We start from the raw sequence: 17,723 nt of genomic DNA, 5'->3' as shown, positions 1-17,723 counted from the left end.
CAGGGGAGCCTTTGCATTTCCATATGCTTCATAATTGGCTTTCAGTTTCTACAAAAAACCTTATGGGATTTTGGTTGAGATTGTGATGGCTCTGTTGGTCATTAGGGGGAGAATTGGTATCTTAACTAGTCTTCTGAACTATGAATGCGGTAGATCTTGACCCCCCCCCTCCTTTTTAGGTCCTCTTTAATTTTTCTTAGTAGTGTTTTATAGTTTTTGGTATACAACCTTTTTATCTCTTTTATCAGATATATCCCTAAATATTTCCTATTTTTCCATGCTATTGGAAATGTGTTTTTAATTTTAATTTTGTTATTTATCCTCATTATATAAGAATGTGATTAATTTTTATATATTGATATGTATACCATAGCCTTGCTAAATTGTCTTACTGTTTCTAATAAGTTTTTTTGTGGATTGAATCAGATGTTCTATATAGATAATATGTCATCCTTGAATAAACATAGTTTTACTTTTTCCTTTCTAGTATGAAAGTCTTTCCCTTCTTTTTCTTGCATTATTGCTCTGGCCTCCATACTGTGTTAAATAAAAGTGACAAGAGTGGATGTGCTTGTCTTGGGGGGAAATACGTTGAGTTGAACGAAATCTCAACATATCAAAAATTTGTGGGCCCTCTAAAGCAGTGCTGAGAGAAGGTGCAAGATTGGTTTAATATTCAAAAGTCATTCAGGGTATCCACTGCATCAACAGGTTGAAGAGACAACCTTTCTGCATCATATATGTATATCAGTTGATGCAGAAAAAGCATTTGACACAAACAGTGACGCATTATTAAAAACTCTCAGAAAATTAGGAGTAGAGGGAACTGACTCAACTTGAAAAAGAGCATTTTTAAACAGTTTATAGAAATAAAACTGTAATTCAAGCTTATAGAAATAAAATTGGGTTTATGTATCAATCTTGTATCTTGCCAACTTGCTGAACTTGCTTATCTGTTCTGTAGTTTTTTTAGTCGATTCCTTAGAACTTTCTAAATATAACATCCTATCTGCAAGTAGAAATAGTTTTACTTCTTCTTTTCCAATAAGGAAGCCTTTTATTTCTTTTTCTTACATTATTGCACTAACTGGAACCTCCATTACAAAGTTGAATAGATATGGTAAGAGTACATATCCTTGTCTTATTCATGATTTTAGGAGAAAGCCCTCCATCTTTCTGTAAATCATGATGTTAGTTGTGGACTTTTCATAGATGCCCTTTATCAGGTTGAGGATATTTCCTCCCTACTGCTAGTTTATTGAGTATTTTTACCTTGAGAGGATGTTGGATTTTCTCAAATGATTTTTCTATGTCTGTTGAGATGAATACGTGGTTTTTGTCTTTTATTATTGATATATTACATTGATCTTAATATTGATATATTACTTTGATTTTTGAATGTTAAACCAACCTTGCATTCCTGAGATAAATTCCACTTGCTCATGGTGTATATACTTCTCTATATGTTGTTGGATTCAGTTTGCTAACACTGAGGATTTTGCCTCCATATTTAAAAGAGATGTTGGTCAATAGTTTCTTTTCCTGTGATATCTTTCTCATTTTAGTATCAGTGTAATACTGTACTCACAAAATAAATTATGACATGTTCTCTCCTCTTCTGTTTTTTGAAAGAATTTGAAAAGGATTGGTGTTAATTCTTCTTCAGATGTTTGGTAGAACTCACCAGTGAAACTATCTGGGCTTGGCTTTTCTTTGTGTGAAGTTTTGGAAATAATTTAGTTTCTTTACTTGTAGATCTGTTCAGATTTTTCTATTTCTTCATGAAGGTATTCTTGGTAGTTTCTGTCTTCCTAGTAATTTATTTCATCTTATTATTTTTTGGCATACCTTTTTTCTTAGTATTTTCTTATAATCCTTTTTATTTCTTTTTTTTGAAGATTTTACTTATTTACTGAGACAGAGAGAGATGCAGAGGGGGAGGGGCAGAGGGAGAAGCAGGCTCCCCGCCGAGCAGGGAGCCTGACGCGGGGCTGCGATCATGACCTGAGTCAAAATCAAGAGTCAGATGCCTAGCCAACTGAGCCACTCAGGCGCCCCTTTTCTCCTTTTTTAATACATGCACTCATAGCTATAAATTTCCCTTTTAAGCACTGCTGGAGCTGTACCCCATAAGTTTTGGTATTTTTTATGTTTGTTTTCATTCATCTCAAAGTATTTTATATTTTCATTGTATTTTCTTCCTTGACACATTGGTTGTTTAAGCATATGTTTAACTTTTGTATAACTGTGACTTTCCCACATTCTTCTGTTGTTGACTTCTAATTTAATTTCATTGTGGTCAAAGAAGGTACTTTGTATGTTTTAATTCTTTTTAATTTATCGAGGTTTGTTTTATGACCTAGCATATGGTCTACTATGAAGACTGTTCTATGTGCTCTTGAGAAGAATGTGTCTTCTGCTCTTGTTTGACCTGAAGTGTTTTGTAGATGTCTGCTACAACTAGGCAGTTTGTAGTATTCTTTAAGTCTTCTGTTTCTTTGCTGATTTCTGCCTCATTTTCTATCCATTATTGAAAGTGGAATGTTTAAGTGTCCAACTATTTTTGTTGAATTGTGTATTTCTCTCTTCAGGTTTTCCGTTTCACTTTGTGTATTTTGGAGCTCTGTTCTTTTTCTTTTAAGATTTTATTTATTTGAGAGAGAGAGAGAGCACGAACAGGGGGAGGGGCAGAGGGAGAGGGAGAAACAGACTCCCTGTTGAGCAGGGAGCCCAACATGGGGCTCAATCCCAGGACCCCGGGATCATGACCCAAGCCAAAGGCAGATGCTTCACAAACTGAGCCACCCAGGTGCCCTGGGGTTCTGTTCTTAGGTACATGGATATTTAGTCATTATATCCTACTGATAAATTGATTTCTTACCATTGTAAAATGTCCTTATTTTGTCTCTAGTAACAATTTTTTTCTCACTGTATTCTATGCGGTATATAGCCATCTCGGCTCTATTTAGGTTACTGCTTACATGGTATGTATTTTTACATCTTTTTTTCTTTCAGCCTGTGTCATTGAATCTAAAGTGTGGTTTTGTAGACAGCATACACTTGGGTCATTTTTAAATTCTGATGGAATCCAATTTATGTTTTTCTTTATTTTATGCTTCTGGGTCCATTTTTTAAAGGCCTTTATTTTTTTCGAGAAGTTTTAAGTTTACAGCAAACTGGAGAGGAAGGGACAGAGATTTCCCATATATCCCCTGCCCACACACATGCATGGCATCCCCAGTTATCAACATCAGTCACCAGAATGGTTCATTTGTTACCAATGATGAACCTACATTGACACCTCATAATCAGCCAGACTGTTTACCTTAGAGTTCACTCTTAGTGTTCTATGGATTTGGACATTCTATAGATTTGGACAAATATATAATGACTTTATCCATCATTATAATACAAAGAGCATTTTCACTGCCCTGAAGATCTGTGCTCTGCCTATTAATCCCTCCCTCCTTCCCCCAGCCCCAGTAACCACTGATCTTTTTATTGCCTCTGTAGTTTTGCCTCTTCTGGGATGTCTTATAGTTAAGTCATACATCATGTAGCCTTTTCAGATTGGCTTATTTTACTTAGTGATAGGCTTTTAAGATTTCTCTATGTCTTTTCATGGCTTGATAGTTCGTTTTTTTTTTAGTGCTGAATAATACTCTATTATTTGGATGTACCACAGTTTATCCATTCACCCATTGAAGATAATCGTAGTTGCTTCAAGTTTTATGAATAAAGCTGCTGTGAACTCTATGTGCAGGTTTTTGTGTGGACATAGTTTTCAACTCCTTTGGAAAAATACGAGTGCAATTGCTGGATTGTATAGTATGTTTAGTTTTATAAGAACCCACCAAACTGCCTTCCAAAGTGACTGTACCATTCTGCATTCCCACCAGCAATGTATGAGAATTCCTGTTGCTCCACATCCTCATCAGCCTTTGGCGTTGTCATTGCTCCACGTTTTTGCTATTCCAATACATGTAAAGTGGTATCTCAATGTTTTCATTTGCATTCTGATGACATAGTATGTGAACCATCTTTTCATATGCTTATTTTCCATCTGTATATCTTCTTTGGTGAGGTGTCTGTTAAGGTCTTTGGCCCATTTTTGTAATCAGGTTGTTTGTTCTCTTATTGTTGACTTTTAAGAGTTTTTTGTATATTTTGGATAATAAGTCGTCATCAGATGTGTCTTTTGCAAATATTTTCTCCCAGTCTCTGGCTTGTCTTCTCATTCTCTTGACTTTGTCTTCTGCAGAGCAGAATTTTCTAATCAAGTTCAGCTTATTACTTTCTTCACAGGTCGTGTCTTTGGTGTTATATCTAAACAGGCATCACTACACCCAGGGTCATCTAGGTTTTCTCCTGGGTTATCTTCTAGGAGATTTGCAGTTTTGCATTTTATGGTTAGGTCTGCCATCCATTTAAGTTAATTTTTGTGAAGAGTGTAAGGTCTGTGTCTAGTTTTTGTTTTGTTTTGTTTTGTTTTTTTTTTTTGCGTGTGGACATCCAGTTGTTCCAACACCATTTGTTGAAGAGACTGCCTTTTTTTTAAAGGATTTATTTATTTATTTATTTTTTATTCATTCGAGACACAGAGATACAGAGAGAGAGATAGAGAGAGAGCATGAGCAGGGGGAGAAGCAGAGGGAGGGGGAGAAGGAGACTCCCCACCGAGCAGGGAGCCCGATGTGGGGCCCGATCCCAGGACCCTGGGATCATGACCTGAGCCGAAGGCAGAAGCCTAACCATCTGAGCCACCCAGGTGCCCCTGAAGAGATTGTCTTTGCTCCATTGTGTTGCCTTTGCTTCTTTGTCAAAGATAACTTGACTTTATTTATGTGGGCTTATTTCTGGGCTCTCTGTTCCATGAATCTATATTTTTATGCTTTGGCCAATTCTACACTGTCTTGATTACTGTAGCTTTCTAGTAAGTCTTGAAGTTGGGTAGTGTCAGTCCTCCAGCTTTGTTCTCCTTAAATATTGTGTTGGCTATTCTAGGTCTTTTCCCTCTCCATATAAATTTTAGAATCATTTTAATGAACTACCTGAAATTTCAAAAAAAATTTTAAATAATATGTCATAGAAATGTATTTAAATGTGAACATAATTATGTATCCACAATATTTACAAATATGTATCCACAGTACTTACTAAAAGGAATAGCTAATGAACATCTGTTGGTTAAGAATCCAAATTATGCCATCCAAAATGGCGTGGTGTCTGGTGCTTGACCAAAAGGTGGCTACTGTGGGGAGTCTTTCTTCCTGCTGATACCACCTGCAAAGCAGTGACCTGATTCCAGGTGATCGCTTGGTCCGAACTAGAATTTTGGGAGGAACACTAGTACCCAGGTCTCACCCAGGAATATGACGCTTTTTCTAGGTTTGGTTGATGATGTGGGGCTTCTTAATGCATTCCAGGATTTTGTGAAGATTGATCGAAGAATTGTAAAAGGAAGGTTTTATTATTTGACAGCTAAACAGACCCCAGGAGACACACCTTCACAGTAACCTCTATGAATACCTGCTGTTAGGTAAATGCAAATGGCTTACCTAATGCAGTAGTTCTCAAAGCATCACTGGAAACCAGGTGGAAATGCAGATTCTCAGCCCCATCCAGACCTACTGAGTGGAAATTCTGTGGGTAGGGCCCAGCAGTCTGGGTTTTTAAGAAAACCCCTCTGATGGGTGTTGAATCAGTAACTGTTGACGTCTTGATGAGTTTGAAGTATCTGTGGTGTGACATTAATGTGAGGTGGGTTCAGACCTGTAGGAATGAGCCTTGTGTGGCTGTGGGAAAAGGCTAGGGATGATGGAAACCTTGCTTGCAGAAATCTGCTCCACCTGTTGTTAACATTTTATGCATTTGTGCTATTATAATGTGTTTTCTGAAGAATCTGAACCAAACAGCATATTTCTTTAAATGATGAAAAAGAGGATCCTGCTGTGGTGTTGTTTTTCCCTGATCTGTGATGAGTCTCCTGAGAGCCCAGGGGCCTTCCCTGAGGTGCATTTAAGGTGTAGGATCACAGAAGTGGGTGAAGTTCATAGCAGACTGTCAGACATCAGTCTATTCAAGGCAGCCCTGAGGACTTAGCTTGCTAGAAAGGCTAGAGGGGTCTCAAGAAAGAAAAAACATTTTTAAAATGTTGCCTGCCTGCCCCCAGGGGTGATTTGAGGAGAAAAGTAATTTTATCCAGTTTTGTCATTTTTTTTGAGATACAGATTCAGAAGTAAGGATGTTTCCATTTAAAAGAAATTTGTGAAGTGGGGCCCCTGGGTGGCTCAGTCAGTTAAGCATCTGCCTTCGACTTAGGTCATGATCCCAGGGTCCTGGGGTCAAGCCCTACGTTGGACTCCCTACTCACTGGGGAGTCTGCTTCTCCTTCCTCTCCCTCTGCCCCTGGTTGTGTGCTCTTGCTCACTCTGTTTCTCAAATAAATAAATAAAATCTTAAAAAAAAAAAGAAATTTAAAAAAAGAAAAAAGAATTTGGGTTTTTTATTTGTTTATTTTATTACATGTGGAATCATAAAGAGTGCTTTAATTCCTTAAGGACAAAATACTAGTGTGGTATCAGGAAGCCATGTTTTAAAGCATCCGAGCCACTAGGTAAATCTTCAGTCAGCCCCACATGATCAGGGGATGTAAGAAAATGTGTAATTGGTGTTAGGGAAGACATCCTAAAGCAGAGAAAATTTAAAGCAGAGAAAAAGGGTTGAAATTAAACAGACCTACCCCTCAAGGATTAGAAGGAACACAGATCTGTCAGGTTAAAGACCCGCAAGAAGTTGGAGATATAAATGTGATCAGGAAAACTAAGATAAGGAAGATGCCACTCCTTGCCTTTGCATGGTGGTGCTCTTGTGTCCCTTGTGTGGTCTCAGCAATAACCCTGACATGGGGAAGGCATGATTACTGGTTCCCCTTTGCAGATGAACAGGCTGAGGTTCAGTGAGATTAAACGGTGGTGGTGGTGGCAGCTGCCTTTGACTGAATAGTAATTTGTGTATTCATTCAATAAATCTTTACTGAGGACCGACTATGTGCGGGGCCCTGTTCTATACAGTAGTTGACAAAGCAGACAAAACTCTATGCCTTCATGGAGCTGACATTCTGGTAGGGGAAAGCAGACAATAAAAGGGATAAAGCAATAAATTATGTACCATGTTAGGTGTGTTTTCTTCAAAAGTCCTGAGGAGAACAATGAAACAGGGAAGGGGAGCTGGTTTAAATTGTAAACAGGGTGGCTAGATGGGTTTTGAAGAGAGGGGGAGTGTGACCTGCTGAAGTTAACAAGGTCACTCTGGCTGCTCTCTTGAGGACAGACTGAATTATGGGTCAGGCACAGAATTAGTCTGTATATAGGCTTGCAGGTCATCTTTGCAATGACTGCGGGGCAGATGTGAGTCTCAGAGATGTTAGTAAATGTGCTTAAGATCACAGAGCTGGGAAGTGCCAACAACTCTGTCCAACATGTGTGTGGATTTTATGACCATGCAGTCAGACCAGCTGCATTTCTTAGGAGGGAGGAGGCCAAAATGTGTAAAGGAGCTTTGTTCTTGACACTTGTTTTTGGGACAGCAGTGAATTAAGATTTGGATAAAGGATTAGCAAAGTGTGTGCACAAAGCAAAGCAAATTGAAAATCTAGCTGTGGATAGAGAGGTCTGAAAAGTTTCTTGCAAGCTAAGGAATTATCAGTATAGCAGAGTTAAAATGCATACAGTAACATGGAAATTTTTTTATCCAGTGTGAAGTCTTTCCTGTTGAGAGGCTGTATGTGTGGTGGTGAAGAGCACAAATTCTGGAGTGAAAGGTGTGAGTTCAAATCCCAGCGCCACTATTTAATAGCTGTGTGACTGTAGGCAAATTATTTGACTTCTCTTTGCCTTCATTTTCTAATCTGTAAAATGGGAATAATAGATGAAACTAAACACGTTTTTCCCATATGGTCCAGCAGTCATGCTCGTTGGTGTTCCTGTAGGAGCGGAAAAACCTATGTGCACACAAATACCTGCACATGAATGCATACAACCGCTTCATTCATAACTGCCAAGCCTTGGAAGCAAGTTAAATGTCTTTCAGCAGGTGACTGAATAAATTGTGATTCATCAAGATAAAGGAATATTATCCAGCACTAAGAAGAAACGGACTGCCAGGCCATGAAGATGTGTAGAAACCGTAAATGCATTATCACTAAGTGAAAGACGCTAATCGGAAAAGGTGACATACTGTGATTCCAATTATATGACATTCTGGAAAAGGCAAATCTGTGGAGACAGTGAACAGATCAGGAGTTGTTGGGGTGGGGCAGAGAAGGAGATGACTGGGCAGCAAAAATTCTCTTGTGTGGTCCTGTAATGGCAGATACATGTCCTTATTCATTTATCCAAATCCACAGAGTATCCAGCACCAAGAGTGATGCCTAAGGTAAACTGTGGACTCAGGGTGATGATGATGTGTCCACGTGGGCTCATCAGCTGTAACAAATGTGCTATCGGGTGGGGGTGTTGATAGTGAGGGAGGCCGTGCATGTTGGGGTGGGACAAAGGGTACAGAGGAATTCTCTATACCTTCCACTTAGTTTTGCTATGAACCTAAAACTGCTCTAAAAATACACTGTTTTAAATAATGCAATATATGTTAAGAAAAAAAAAAGAAGAGGAAGGTAGCGGGAGGGGAAGAATGAAGCGGGGGAAATCGGAGGGGTGGACGAACCATGAGAGACGATGGACTCTGGAAAACAAACTGAGGGTTCTAGAGGGGAGGGGGGTGGGAGGATGGGTTAGCCTGGTGGTGGGTATTGAGGAGGGCACATTCTGCATGGAGCACTGGGTGTTGTGCACAAACAATGAATCATGGAACACTTCATCTAGAACTAATGATGTAATGTATGGGGATTAACATAAGAATAAAAAAATAAATAAAAAAAAATACACTGTTTTTTAAAATTAGAATAATAGTAGTACTCAGCAAATGGTGGTGTGGTGAGGATTATGAGTTAAGACAAGTAAGGGACTTGGAACAGTGCCTGGCGTGGAGTAAGCTTATGTGTTTTAGTTATTATTAATATATTATTTGTGGGGGCACCTGGGTGGCTCAGTTGGTTAAGCGACTGCCTTCGGCTCAGGTCATGATCCTGCAGTCCCGGGATTGAGTCCCGCATCGGGCTCCCTGCTCAGCGGGGAGCCTGCTTCTCCCTCTGACCCTCCCCCTGCTTGTGTTCCCTCTCTCGCTGTGTCTCTGTCAAATAAATAAAATCTTTTAAAAAAATAATAAAAATAGGGCGCCTGGGTGGCTCAGTTGGTTGAGCGGCCGCCTTCGGCTCAGGTCATGATCCTGGAGTCCTGGGATCGAGTCCCGCATCGGGCTCCCTGCTCGGCAGGGAGCCTGCTTCTCCCTCTGACCCTCCCCCCTCTCATGTGCTCTCTCATTCTCTCTCTCTCAAATAAATAAATAAAATCTTTTAAAATATATATATATATTATTTGTGAACATAAAAGTATGTAGCTTTCATAAGTTCACTCACATACTTGGAGATCTCTATTTTTGCCCATACAAACTTCAATTTTTCAACCTCAAATTCTACCCCAATTGCCGTGTAGAAGTAATGCTCTTGGCCCATGTCTTTAGTGTGGGCAGAGGGCCTCTTGCAGCAGGAGGAGCCGGAGCGCGGGTTGACTCCTCCCCAGGTGTCCCACCTCAGACATCTTGACCCTGATGCCCGCGGAGCACACGTGCTCTGCACGCCCAGGAGGGGTGCTGCTGCGCGTCTCTCCTGCCAGCGCGTCTCACACCGCCACCACCCATTGTCCCCAAAAGTGCACGTGCGGGCTTCTTGTCTGAAGACAGAAGGAAAGCAGTGACCTCAGAACGCCTCAGGTCACCACAGAGCCTGTCTCTCTGTGAAATGGCTTTTTATGAAGGAGAACATTCTTTATGTCAAACTCTTACTTCCTGACAACTCTTCTGAACAGTATGAGTGATCGTCTGTAGCTGTTCTGAGTTTTAAGTATTGTGTACTAATTAGTGAGCCTGTGATTAATCCTAAATGTTGAGTCATTTTGAGGAACATCTTGGGATGAAAGCAAATTGTAGGATAGAGCGAGCAAAATATCTGTCATTAGCAGCAGGAAATGAAATTAAGTAAGATGATTACACAGTGAAATGACAGGATTACTGTTCAAACCCTGTTTCTCCTGACTCTGCAACCAGGCACGTGAAATGAATTCAGTTGTGAATGAAGTTACTGTTTCATAAATCTTCTTGAGAAAGTCAACCATTACTAACTACCGGCAGGACTGTTTTCTAGGTAGTGAAGGGAATATTTATAGTCTTATAAAATACTATGATATTGGTTTGCAAATTAAAATAACAGTAATATATTGGATACCTGTATGCCAGACATTGTGCTAGAAACACACACACAACTGTTCTTTATCCTCACAACAAGCTGAGAAAGATACAATCCTCATTTTACAGAAGAGAACATTGAAGCTATATGAAAACCGGTTTGTATAGCTGGCAGTGAAGAGTCACAGTTTAAACGCAGAACTTCTGCCTGTGCAATACAGCTTAGCCTAGTTGGGCCGTCTGTAATTGGTCAGTTATATACCGTTGGACTACACATCCATGTTTTTATGCGGAGTTAGGACACAGAGAACACTCTTGCAGAGTCCGCTGGAAGCTGGAAGCTGAAGCGGAACAGTAGTGGGGACTGGTGTTTGGGCCGAGAGGAGGGCTGTTTACTTTGCCAAGAAGCGGCACTGGGGCTGCTAGACTGTTTAGATCAAAGCAGGTGATGAGCACCTGCAAGGAGAAGGGAGAAGAGCCCGCACTGGTGCTTTCGCTTTTCTGTTTTAACTCACAGACTTTGATGGGTCTGGAAATAATGTTTCCCAAACTGATGTTTATTGGATGTCTCAGATCTTTGAAAATTCATAGTTTAACTCTAAGCATATACTAACTCTCAGGTAATTAGACCATTAAAGAAAACGTTCCATTTTTCCACTGTTTTTCCTAGGTTAGAAGAATTGCTTTTTCATAAAAAGCATGTATTCATGTTATTTGACAAAAATACAGTATTTAAGCCATACAAAGTAGATGATTTACAAAGAAAGAGAGCTTTTACTATTTTTAAGATGACTTTTATTGTCACATTTGGATACATATGATATTCTTTGAAGATGGGCCATTTAAAAAAAAATATTTATTTGATAGACACAGCGAGAGAGGGAACACAAGCAGGGGGAGTGGGAGAGGGAGAAGCAGACTCCTCGCTGAGCAGGGAGCCCGATGCGGGGCTCCATCCCAGGACCCTGGGATCACGACCTGAGCCGAAGGCAGATGTTTAACGACTGAGCCACCCAGGCGCCCTATTAAGTTTTAAATTTTAATTCCAGTATAGTTAACACACAGTGTTATATTAGTTTCAGGTGACAATACAGTGATTCAACTTCTATACAATACCCGGTGCTCATCATGACAAGTGCCCTCCTTATTCCCCGTCACCTGTTTCCCCATCCCTCACCCACCTCCCCTCTGGTACCATCAGCATGTTCTCTATAGTTAAGAGTCCGTTTCTTGGTTTGTCTCTCTCTCTTTTCCTTTGCTCTTTGTTTCTTATTTCCCACACAAGATTTCATTCTTTCTAATGGCTGAATAATGTTCCACTGTGTGTGTGTGTATGTGTACATAAATGAACATCACATAGGCAGACTCTCAAAAACTAATCTTTTTTTGTCCCCAGCAGACTACCATGCCTGCAGGAATCTTGCCTGAAAATGAAGAACCGTATTCCACTTCGGTGAATGACAGCACACATGCTGCCGACATGAAAGGTGAGAGGGCTTTGATGTACTTGCCTCTTTGTGCCAAGCGGCATCTAATAAAATGGTGTGAGTAGACATGACAGAAGGCTCGAGGCCTCATACCAGGATCCCAAATGCAGCTGCTGTTTATGGCTTTTGTTTATTTCTGCCTCCCTGTTTTGACCTGTTAAAATTCCTTTTCATAATCCTGAATAGCAGGTCTTTTGAGGAGGAACGTTGAAAACAATGTTTGTCTCCTGCATTATCCTCTCATCAAACGCCTCCTGTGAGTCACACTTTCCTTTCTTTCCTGTCTCCTTCCTCGGGAGTGACACTTCGACGCGTGTCCAGAAGCACGGGGCGCCTGCGCCTCCCAGTCTGTTTCTCTCCTCTGTCCCGTCCCATGGTCTCGAGCTTTCACACGGCAGCCCAGGCAGGAGGGGTGCTGCCCGGGGCTCTTGCTGCCGGACGTGCCCTCACTCCTTTGCCTGCCACAGGTGCTGAGCCGGGGCACACCCCGACTTCCTGCCACGTTGGCACCGCAGGCCCTGCGGCTGCCGCCAGCGGAGAGCCGGATGTTGAGTCACTTTTCTTGGCAGTGCCCTTTGCGTGATTTTCCCACTGGCTCTTTTAGGTTTGCCCTGTTCACTTTCGTGTTCCTGTGCAGGGAACTTTGAAGGACTGTCCCCCGAAGTGGGATGACATGATGTAAGGGCCTGAAGGGAGTACCTGGCTCTCGGTGCGTTGTGCTCTTGTAGGAATCCAGCCACGTCACCAGGGGGTGCTGTCTCTCGCCGGGAGAAGGAGCGTCTCCCTCCTGAGACCTCGCCCGAATTCCAGGTCCTCGCAGATCCTCCTCCTTCTGTCTGTGCTGTGCCTGACTCTGGGGGCACCGGGACGCTTGCTGGCCACCGTTTGTGGACAGCGTCTGTGTGGCAGACTTACGGTGTGTTGGCTGCCCTGGTTTGAGAAGGAAGCCTGTCTAAAACCGATGCAGGAACGGTGCCTACTTGCCACTTACGTTGTAGAGTGATGTGTGTTTTGCTAAGGGACTCCAGCTAGCGATGTAAGGGTCAGACAGACCTTTCCCCCTCTGCCTTCTTCTGTCGAAATGTCACCTCGTAGCTGGGGTTTCCCACCAGCGGTTCTCTGGGCTTCTGAGGCGGGCAAGTCTTGAGTGTACAGGGGAGCGCCGGGTGCGGAAGAAAGCATCCCTGCACCCCCCCAGCGTCCAGTTACGTCCCCAGACTGTAGTGACCCCCCCATCATCCAGTCACGTCCCCAGACTGCGGTGACCCCCAGAAAGCCTGACACGTTTCCAGCTGCCCAGGGAGCGCTGTACTGGCTGTGTGTGATCTCTCGCTGAGTTGTTTTACCTTTTGTGGTTTTTTTAAAGATTTTATTTATTTATTTGACAGAGAGAGACAGTGAGAGCAGGAACACGAACAGGGGGAGTGGGAGAGGGAGAAGCAGGCTTCCTACAGAGGAGGGAGCCCGATGCGGGGCCCGATCCCAGGATCCTGGGATCATGACCTGAGCCGAAGGCAGATGCTTAACAACTGAGCCACTGAGGCACCCCAGTTTTACCTTTCCTAAAACCATCTTTGTCGTTGAAATTTTCCCCATTGTATAAATGTAGCTAATATTTAATTAGGAAAAATCTGGAAAAATAAGAAACTTTACATCTAACTTCTTTAGAGTGAGGCTCGTCTATAAAGGTAGTCAGTTATACTTTATTGGGTTAACATTGGGATGGGAAGTATTTTTTTATTAGTGGCTAATGAATCATGGGAAAATTAGGGGGTACATAAATAAAGTTTTTAAGTTATTTGTGAAGGAAAAGTAGTAACATGTTACAGATCTGTAGTGCAGTATCATAGCCTGGATGTCGACATTGTTACAGTGAAGATGAGAGCACTGGGGGCACCTGGGGGCGCAGTCAGTTAAGGGTCTGACTCTTGGTTTCGGCTCAGGTCATGATCTCAAGATTGTGGGATTGAGCCCCGCGTCGGGCTCTGTGCTGGGTGTTGAGCCTGCTTGAATTCTTTCTCCCTCTGCCCCTGCTCACTCATGCACTCTCCCCCTCTCTCTCTCTAAAAAAAAAAAAGGATACAGGACAGCGCTGTCACTACAAGGACCCCTCCTGTTGCCTTGGGTAGCCAGACCCGTGAGTCTGGCCCCTGACAAGTACTGTGACAGCGAAAGCACAAGCAACAAAAGGAAGAAGTCGGTAATTCAGACTTCATCAAAATGTAAAACTTTTCCGCATCAAAAGATGCCATCAGCAGAAAGAAAAGTCAGTCTGCAGAATGGGAGAGACTGTTTGCAAATCACATATCCATCTAATTAGGAAGTAGGCTCCAGAGTATGAAGAGAATCCTAAAACTCAGTGAGCAAACGCAAACAACCTGATCCAGAAAGTGACTCGAGTAGACGTTTGTCTGAAAGGACACACAGATGTCCAATATGCACGTGAGAAGCTCCTTCTAACCATTATAGACATGCAGACCAAAACCACAGTGAGATGCCGGGCATATCCGTTCGGATGGCTGTTCTCAAACAAACCAGAAATAACAAGTGTCGGCGAGTCGATGGAGAAACGAGCCCAAGTACGTTGCTGCTGGTGTAAATTATGGTGCAGCCACTGTGGAAAACAGTATGGCAGTTTCTCAAAAAAATTAAAAAAGAATTACTCTGGGGATGCCTGGGGGGCGCAGTCAGTTAAGGGTCTGACTCTTGGTTTCGGCTCAGGTCATGATATCGGGGTCCTGGGATCGAGTCCCGCATCGGGCTCCCTGCTCGGTGGGGAGCCTGCTTCTCCCTCTGCCTGCTGCTCCCCCTGCTTGTGCGCTCGCTCTCTCCTCCACCCTCGCCGACAAGTAAATGAAATCTTAAAACAATAAAATAAAAATACAAAAAAAAGAATGACTCCGTGGTCCAGCGGTTCCATGGGACAGAAAGCGGGGATCAAGCCAGTGCCACCGTGTTCACGATAGCCAAAAGTGGGAACCAACCCACAGAGGTGGCACGTACAAGCAGTGGGAGCTGACTCAGCCCGAGAAAGCCTGACACCTGCTACAGCGTGGGTGGACCGTGAGGACACGATGCTGAGTGAGATCAGCCAGACACAGGACAAACAGTCCGTGAGTCCACGTCTGTGAGGGACCCAGAAGGTCAGAAAGTAGAGGGGTGGGCGCCAGGCACTGGGTCGGGGGAGATGGGGAGCTGGTGTTTAATGGGGACAGAGTTTGGGTTTAGGAAGATGAAGAGGTTCTGGAGACGGACAGTGGGGACGTACTTAATGCTAGTGTAGTACTGTACATTTGAAAGTGGCTAAAATGGCCTATTTTGTGTCATAGGTATTTTACCACAGTTAACAAAAGGAAAAAGGAGCGCGCTCTCTCTTCCTCTTCTTTTCCCTTCCCTTCCCGAACAAGTCAGTCCCAAGCCCCTGGCCGGGCCACGAAGAGTAGGTGCGCACCAGAGGGTGGGCGAGGCTGTGGTGCTGGAGCCCGGGCAGCGTGGGGGGCGGCAGCAGTGATGACGGCGTGCGGGGTGACGGCTGTGCGAGGCTGGCCACACTCTGCTGTGAGGGCACTCGGCGGGGCCAGAGCCTCGGGTGAGGTGAAGAGGGTTCCTGCATGGCCGGCGGCCCCACGTGGAGTATCCGAACACGGGCAGCGCGTCAGACTGGCTGGGGTGTTAGAGCCCACGGGGCGGGTGTGGATCCACATCGAGGAGGGGGCAATAGCAGTGAGCGGGAGATCGGTCACACAGAGCGGCCCGGTTAAAGATGACGGTAGCAGAGGCGGAGGGACCGTGTGTGTTGGATTGGACTTGCTGTGTAGGGTGAACTCTTGGTTTTCAGTTTGTATACGTATGCGTGCATATGGAGATAGACGTGGACCCGAACGTGCGGAGTGTGCGTGTCTCCAGCACACGTGTCTTCACTGTCTGCTGAGAGGGCCTGCTGGCGGCTGCACCCCGCACCCAGACTTCCTTCCTAAGCGCCGTTCTTCAGCCGTGAGGGCTCTTCGTGGGGAAACAGATACATTCTGCAAAATAACGGGCCTACACTCTTCAGAAGTCAAGGAAGGATGGAGGAGCTTGCTCTGGAGTGAATGAGTGAGACACGGGCAGCCGCTACAACGTGGTTCTGACGTGGTGTGATTTGCCGTTAGGAGCACTGAGATCATCAGGGAAGCTTGAGCGAGGTCTGAGGGACAGAAGCAACTAGTCATGTATCAGTTGTAATCTGCAGATTTGGGGGAATCTAGAGGATGTCTTTGTTTATGGGAAATATACGCTAAATTATTTGAAGTAATAGGACAGCATGTCTGCAGCTTATTCTCAGGTGGTTCAAGAAAAAATACCTTATTATATTTTTCTGTAAGTTTGAGATTGCTTCAAAGTAAAAGATAGTCTTCTCCAAAAAATTTTTAAAATTAAACCAAATTGTTCAACCGTGTTGCCTGCTGCTGAGCAGTCCACCAAGACGAAAACTATCCGGAAGCCATCGGATACCTTAGAACAGTTGTTGGTGGGTGATGGAGGCAGAGACCAGCGCGACAGGGGTTGGCACTGGGACAGGCGACGTGCAAATGGCCACTGTTGTCAACTCTTCAGAGGTTTTTCTGGGAAGGGGGACGAAGGACCCTCCGAAGCAGGGGACTGTGGTGAGGGGTGTGGAGATAATGATGTATGCAGGAATACTTGGACAATTAAGAAGCTATAGCCCAAGGAGGGGAAGTTTTGGAGAAATTCTGTCTTCAGCTATTTGAAGATCTTGCAAAGTCAAAGAGATGCTTTGTTTTAATTTTCGGAGGAAAGAAGTAGAGCCAGTGTTTACGGAGCAGGGGCTTCTGACTAACGCGTTGAGCCGTCCAGCAGCTGAGTGGTTGGTGGCCTTGCACGAAGTGAACTCCTGACCCAAACAGTGGCAAGCAGAAGCTGTTCCTGGAAGTGATTCCTCTGGTGACTTAGGGCTGAGGCCAGGTGGACCTCCAGCTCCCACTGCGCACTCAGGCCCATTGTCATGTGAGTTTGTTCAGATAGGAAGTCCTCAGCCCTTTCTGAAATCTAGAGTCTAAGTGGAAATGACCAGTGCTTGGGGCTCTACGTCTGCCTTAACCACTGCGTGTGGGAATTAAAAGGACCGTGCGGTCGGCTGCCTCTCAGCGGGTTTCTTTGCTGCGCTTACCACAGGGGTAGACAGTCTCACCCTTGCAGTGACCAGGGAATCCCTTGGTTAAACATTATTTTGAACTGGGGAAGGTCCGATTGCCCACCTGCAATCAGGCCAGTGGCCACGAAGGTGTTACGGCTGGAGCACAGCGCCCTGGTTCTTTGCGCTTCAAAGGGCCCTTTGTGTGCGGGTGATGACAGCAGCTTGGGGGGTATAGGATTGGTCACGGGGATTATCCTCTGTATTATCTTCCTGCTTTTTCTTGGAGCCTGGTTTCTTTTTAGAGACGGTGTATTCGGAAGGGAGAAGGGTAAGAACAGTAGCGAGGTAGCGCACCCATGAGTTTATGTTCATGGGATATAGAAAACTGACATTTGTCTTCTTATGTATTTAGAAGAATATGTTGTCACAGCAGAGAAAACCAGATGAGTTACTAGCAGGCAAGTGGGAAAACAGCAGTAGTGTGGATTCTTGTGACCTGCAAATAAATTATAACGGTGGAGGGACAAGGAGCTTATGATAATGATGTTCTTTCTGGGGCCTCCTGAAAAAACACTCTACCTTTTAAGTGTCTGCGAAAGCATGGCCCTTCACAAAATTACTCTCTGAAACACTCCATTTTATATATCACAATATCACATGAAATAGGAATTAAAATAGTATTGTGGCTCCTGTTTATCTAAAAAGAAGGCCTCTGTTTTTTTCCTGCTGGTAATTTATAT

The 17,723-nt window shown here is 43.6% G+C and overlaps 1 protein-coding gene across 7 annotated transcripts in view; it reads left to right on the top strand.

Annotated features, from left to right (window-relative positions):
* PTPDC1 (protein tyrosine phosphatase domain containing 1) overlaps nt 1–17,723 on the top strand; it is a 39,782-nt gene that overhangs the window by 3,293 nt on the left and 18,766 nt on the right. For 3 of the 7 annotated variants that reach the window (XM_035029233.1, XM_035029226.1, XM_035029231.1), the window contains exon 2: nt 11,756–11,846. In XM_035029233.1, the coding sequence (XP_034885124.1) occupies nt 11,765–11,846 (82 nt within the window). In that variant the 5' untranslated portion in view covers nt 11,756–11,764. Of the gene's footprint in view, nt 1–8,091; nt 8,230–11,755; nt 11,847–17,723 lie in introns of all 7 variants that reach the window. The other 4 variants (XM_035029228.1, XM_035029227.1, XM_035029229.1 and 1 more) reach the window with 4 other exon arrangements.

This window comes from Mirounga leonina, unplaced genomic scaffold (assembly GCF_011800145.1).
Source record: "Mirounga leonina isolate KUSES-001 unplaced genomic scaffold, KU_Mleo_1.0 Mir_224, whole genome shotgun sequence".
NCBI classification, from domain to species: domain Eukaryota; kingdom Metazoa; phylum Chordata; class Mammalia; order Carnivora; family Phocidae; genus Mirounga; species Mirounga leonina.
The sequence above is the reverse complement of the archived record's forward strand: the minus strand, read 5'-3'. Positions and strand labels throughout refer to the sequence as shown.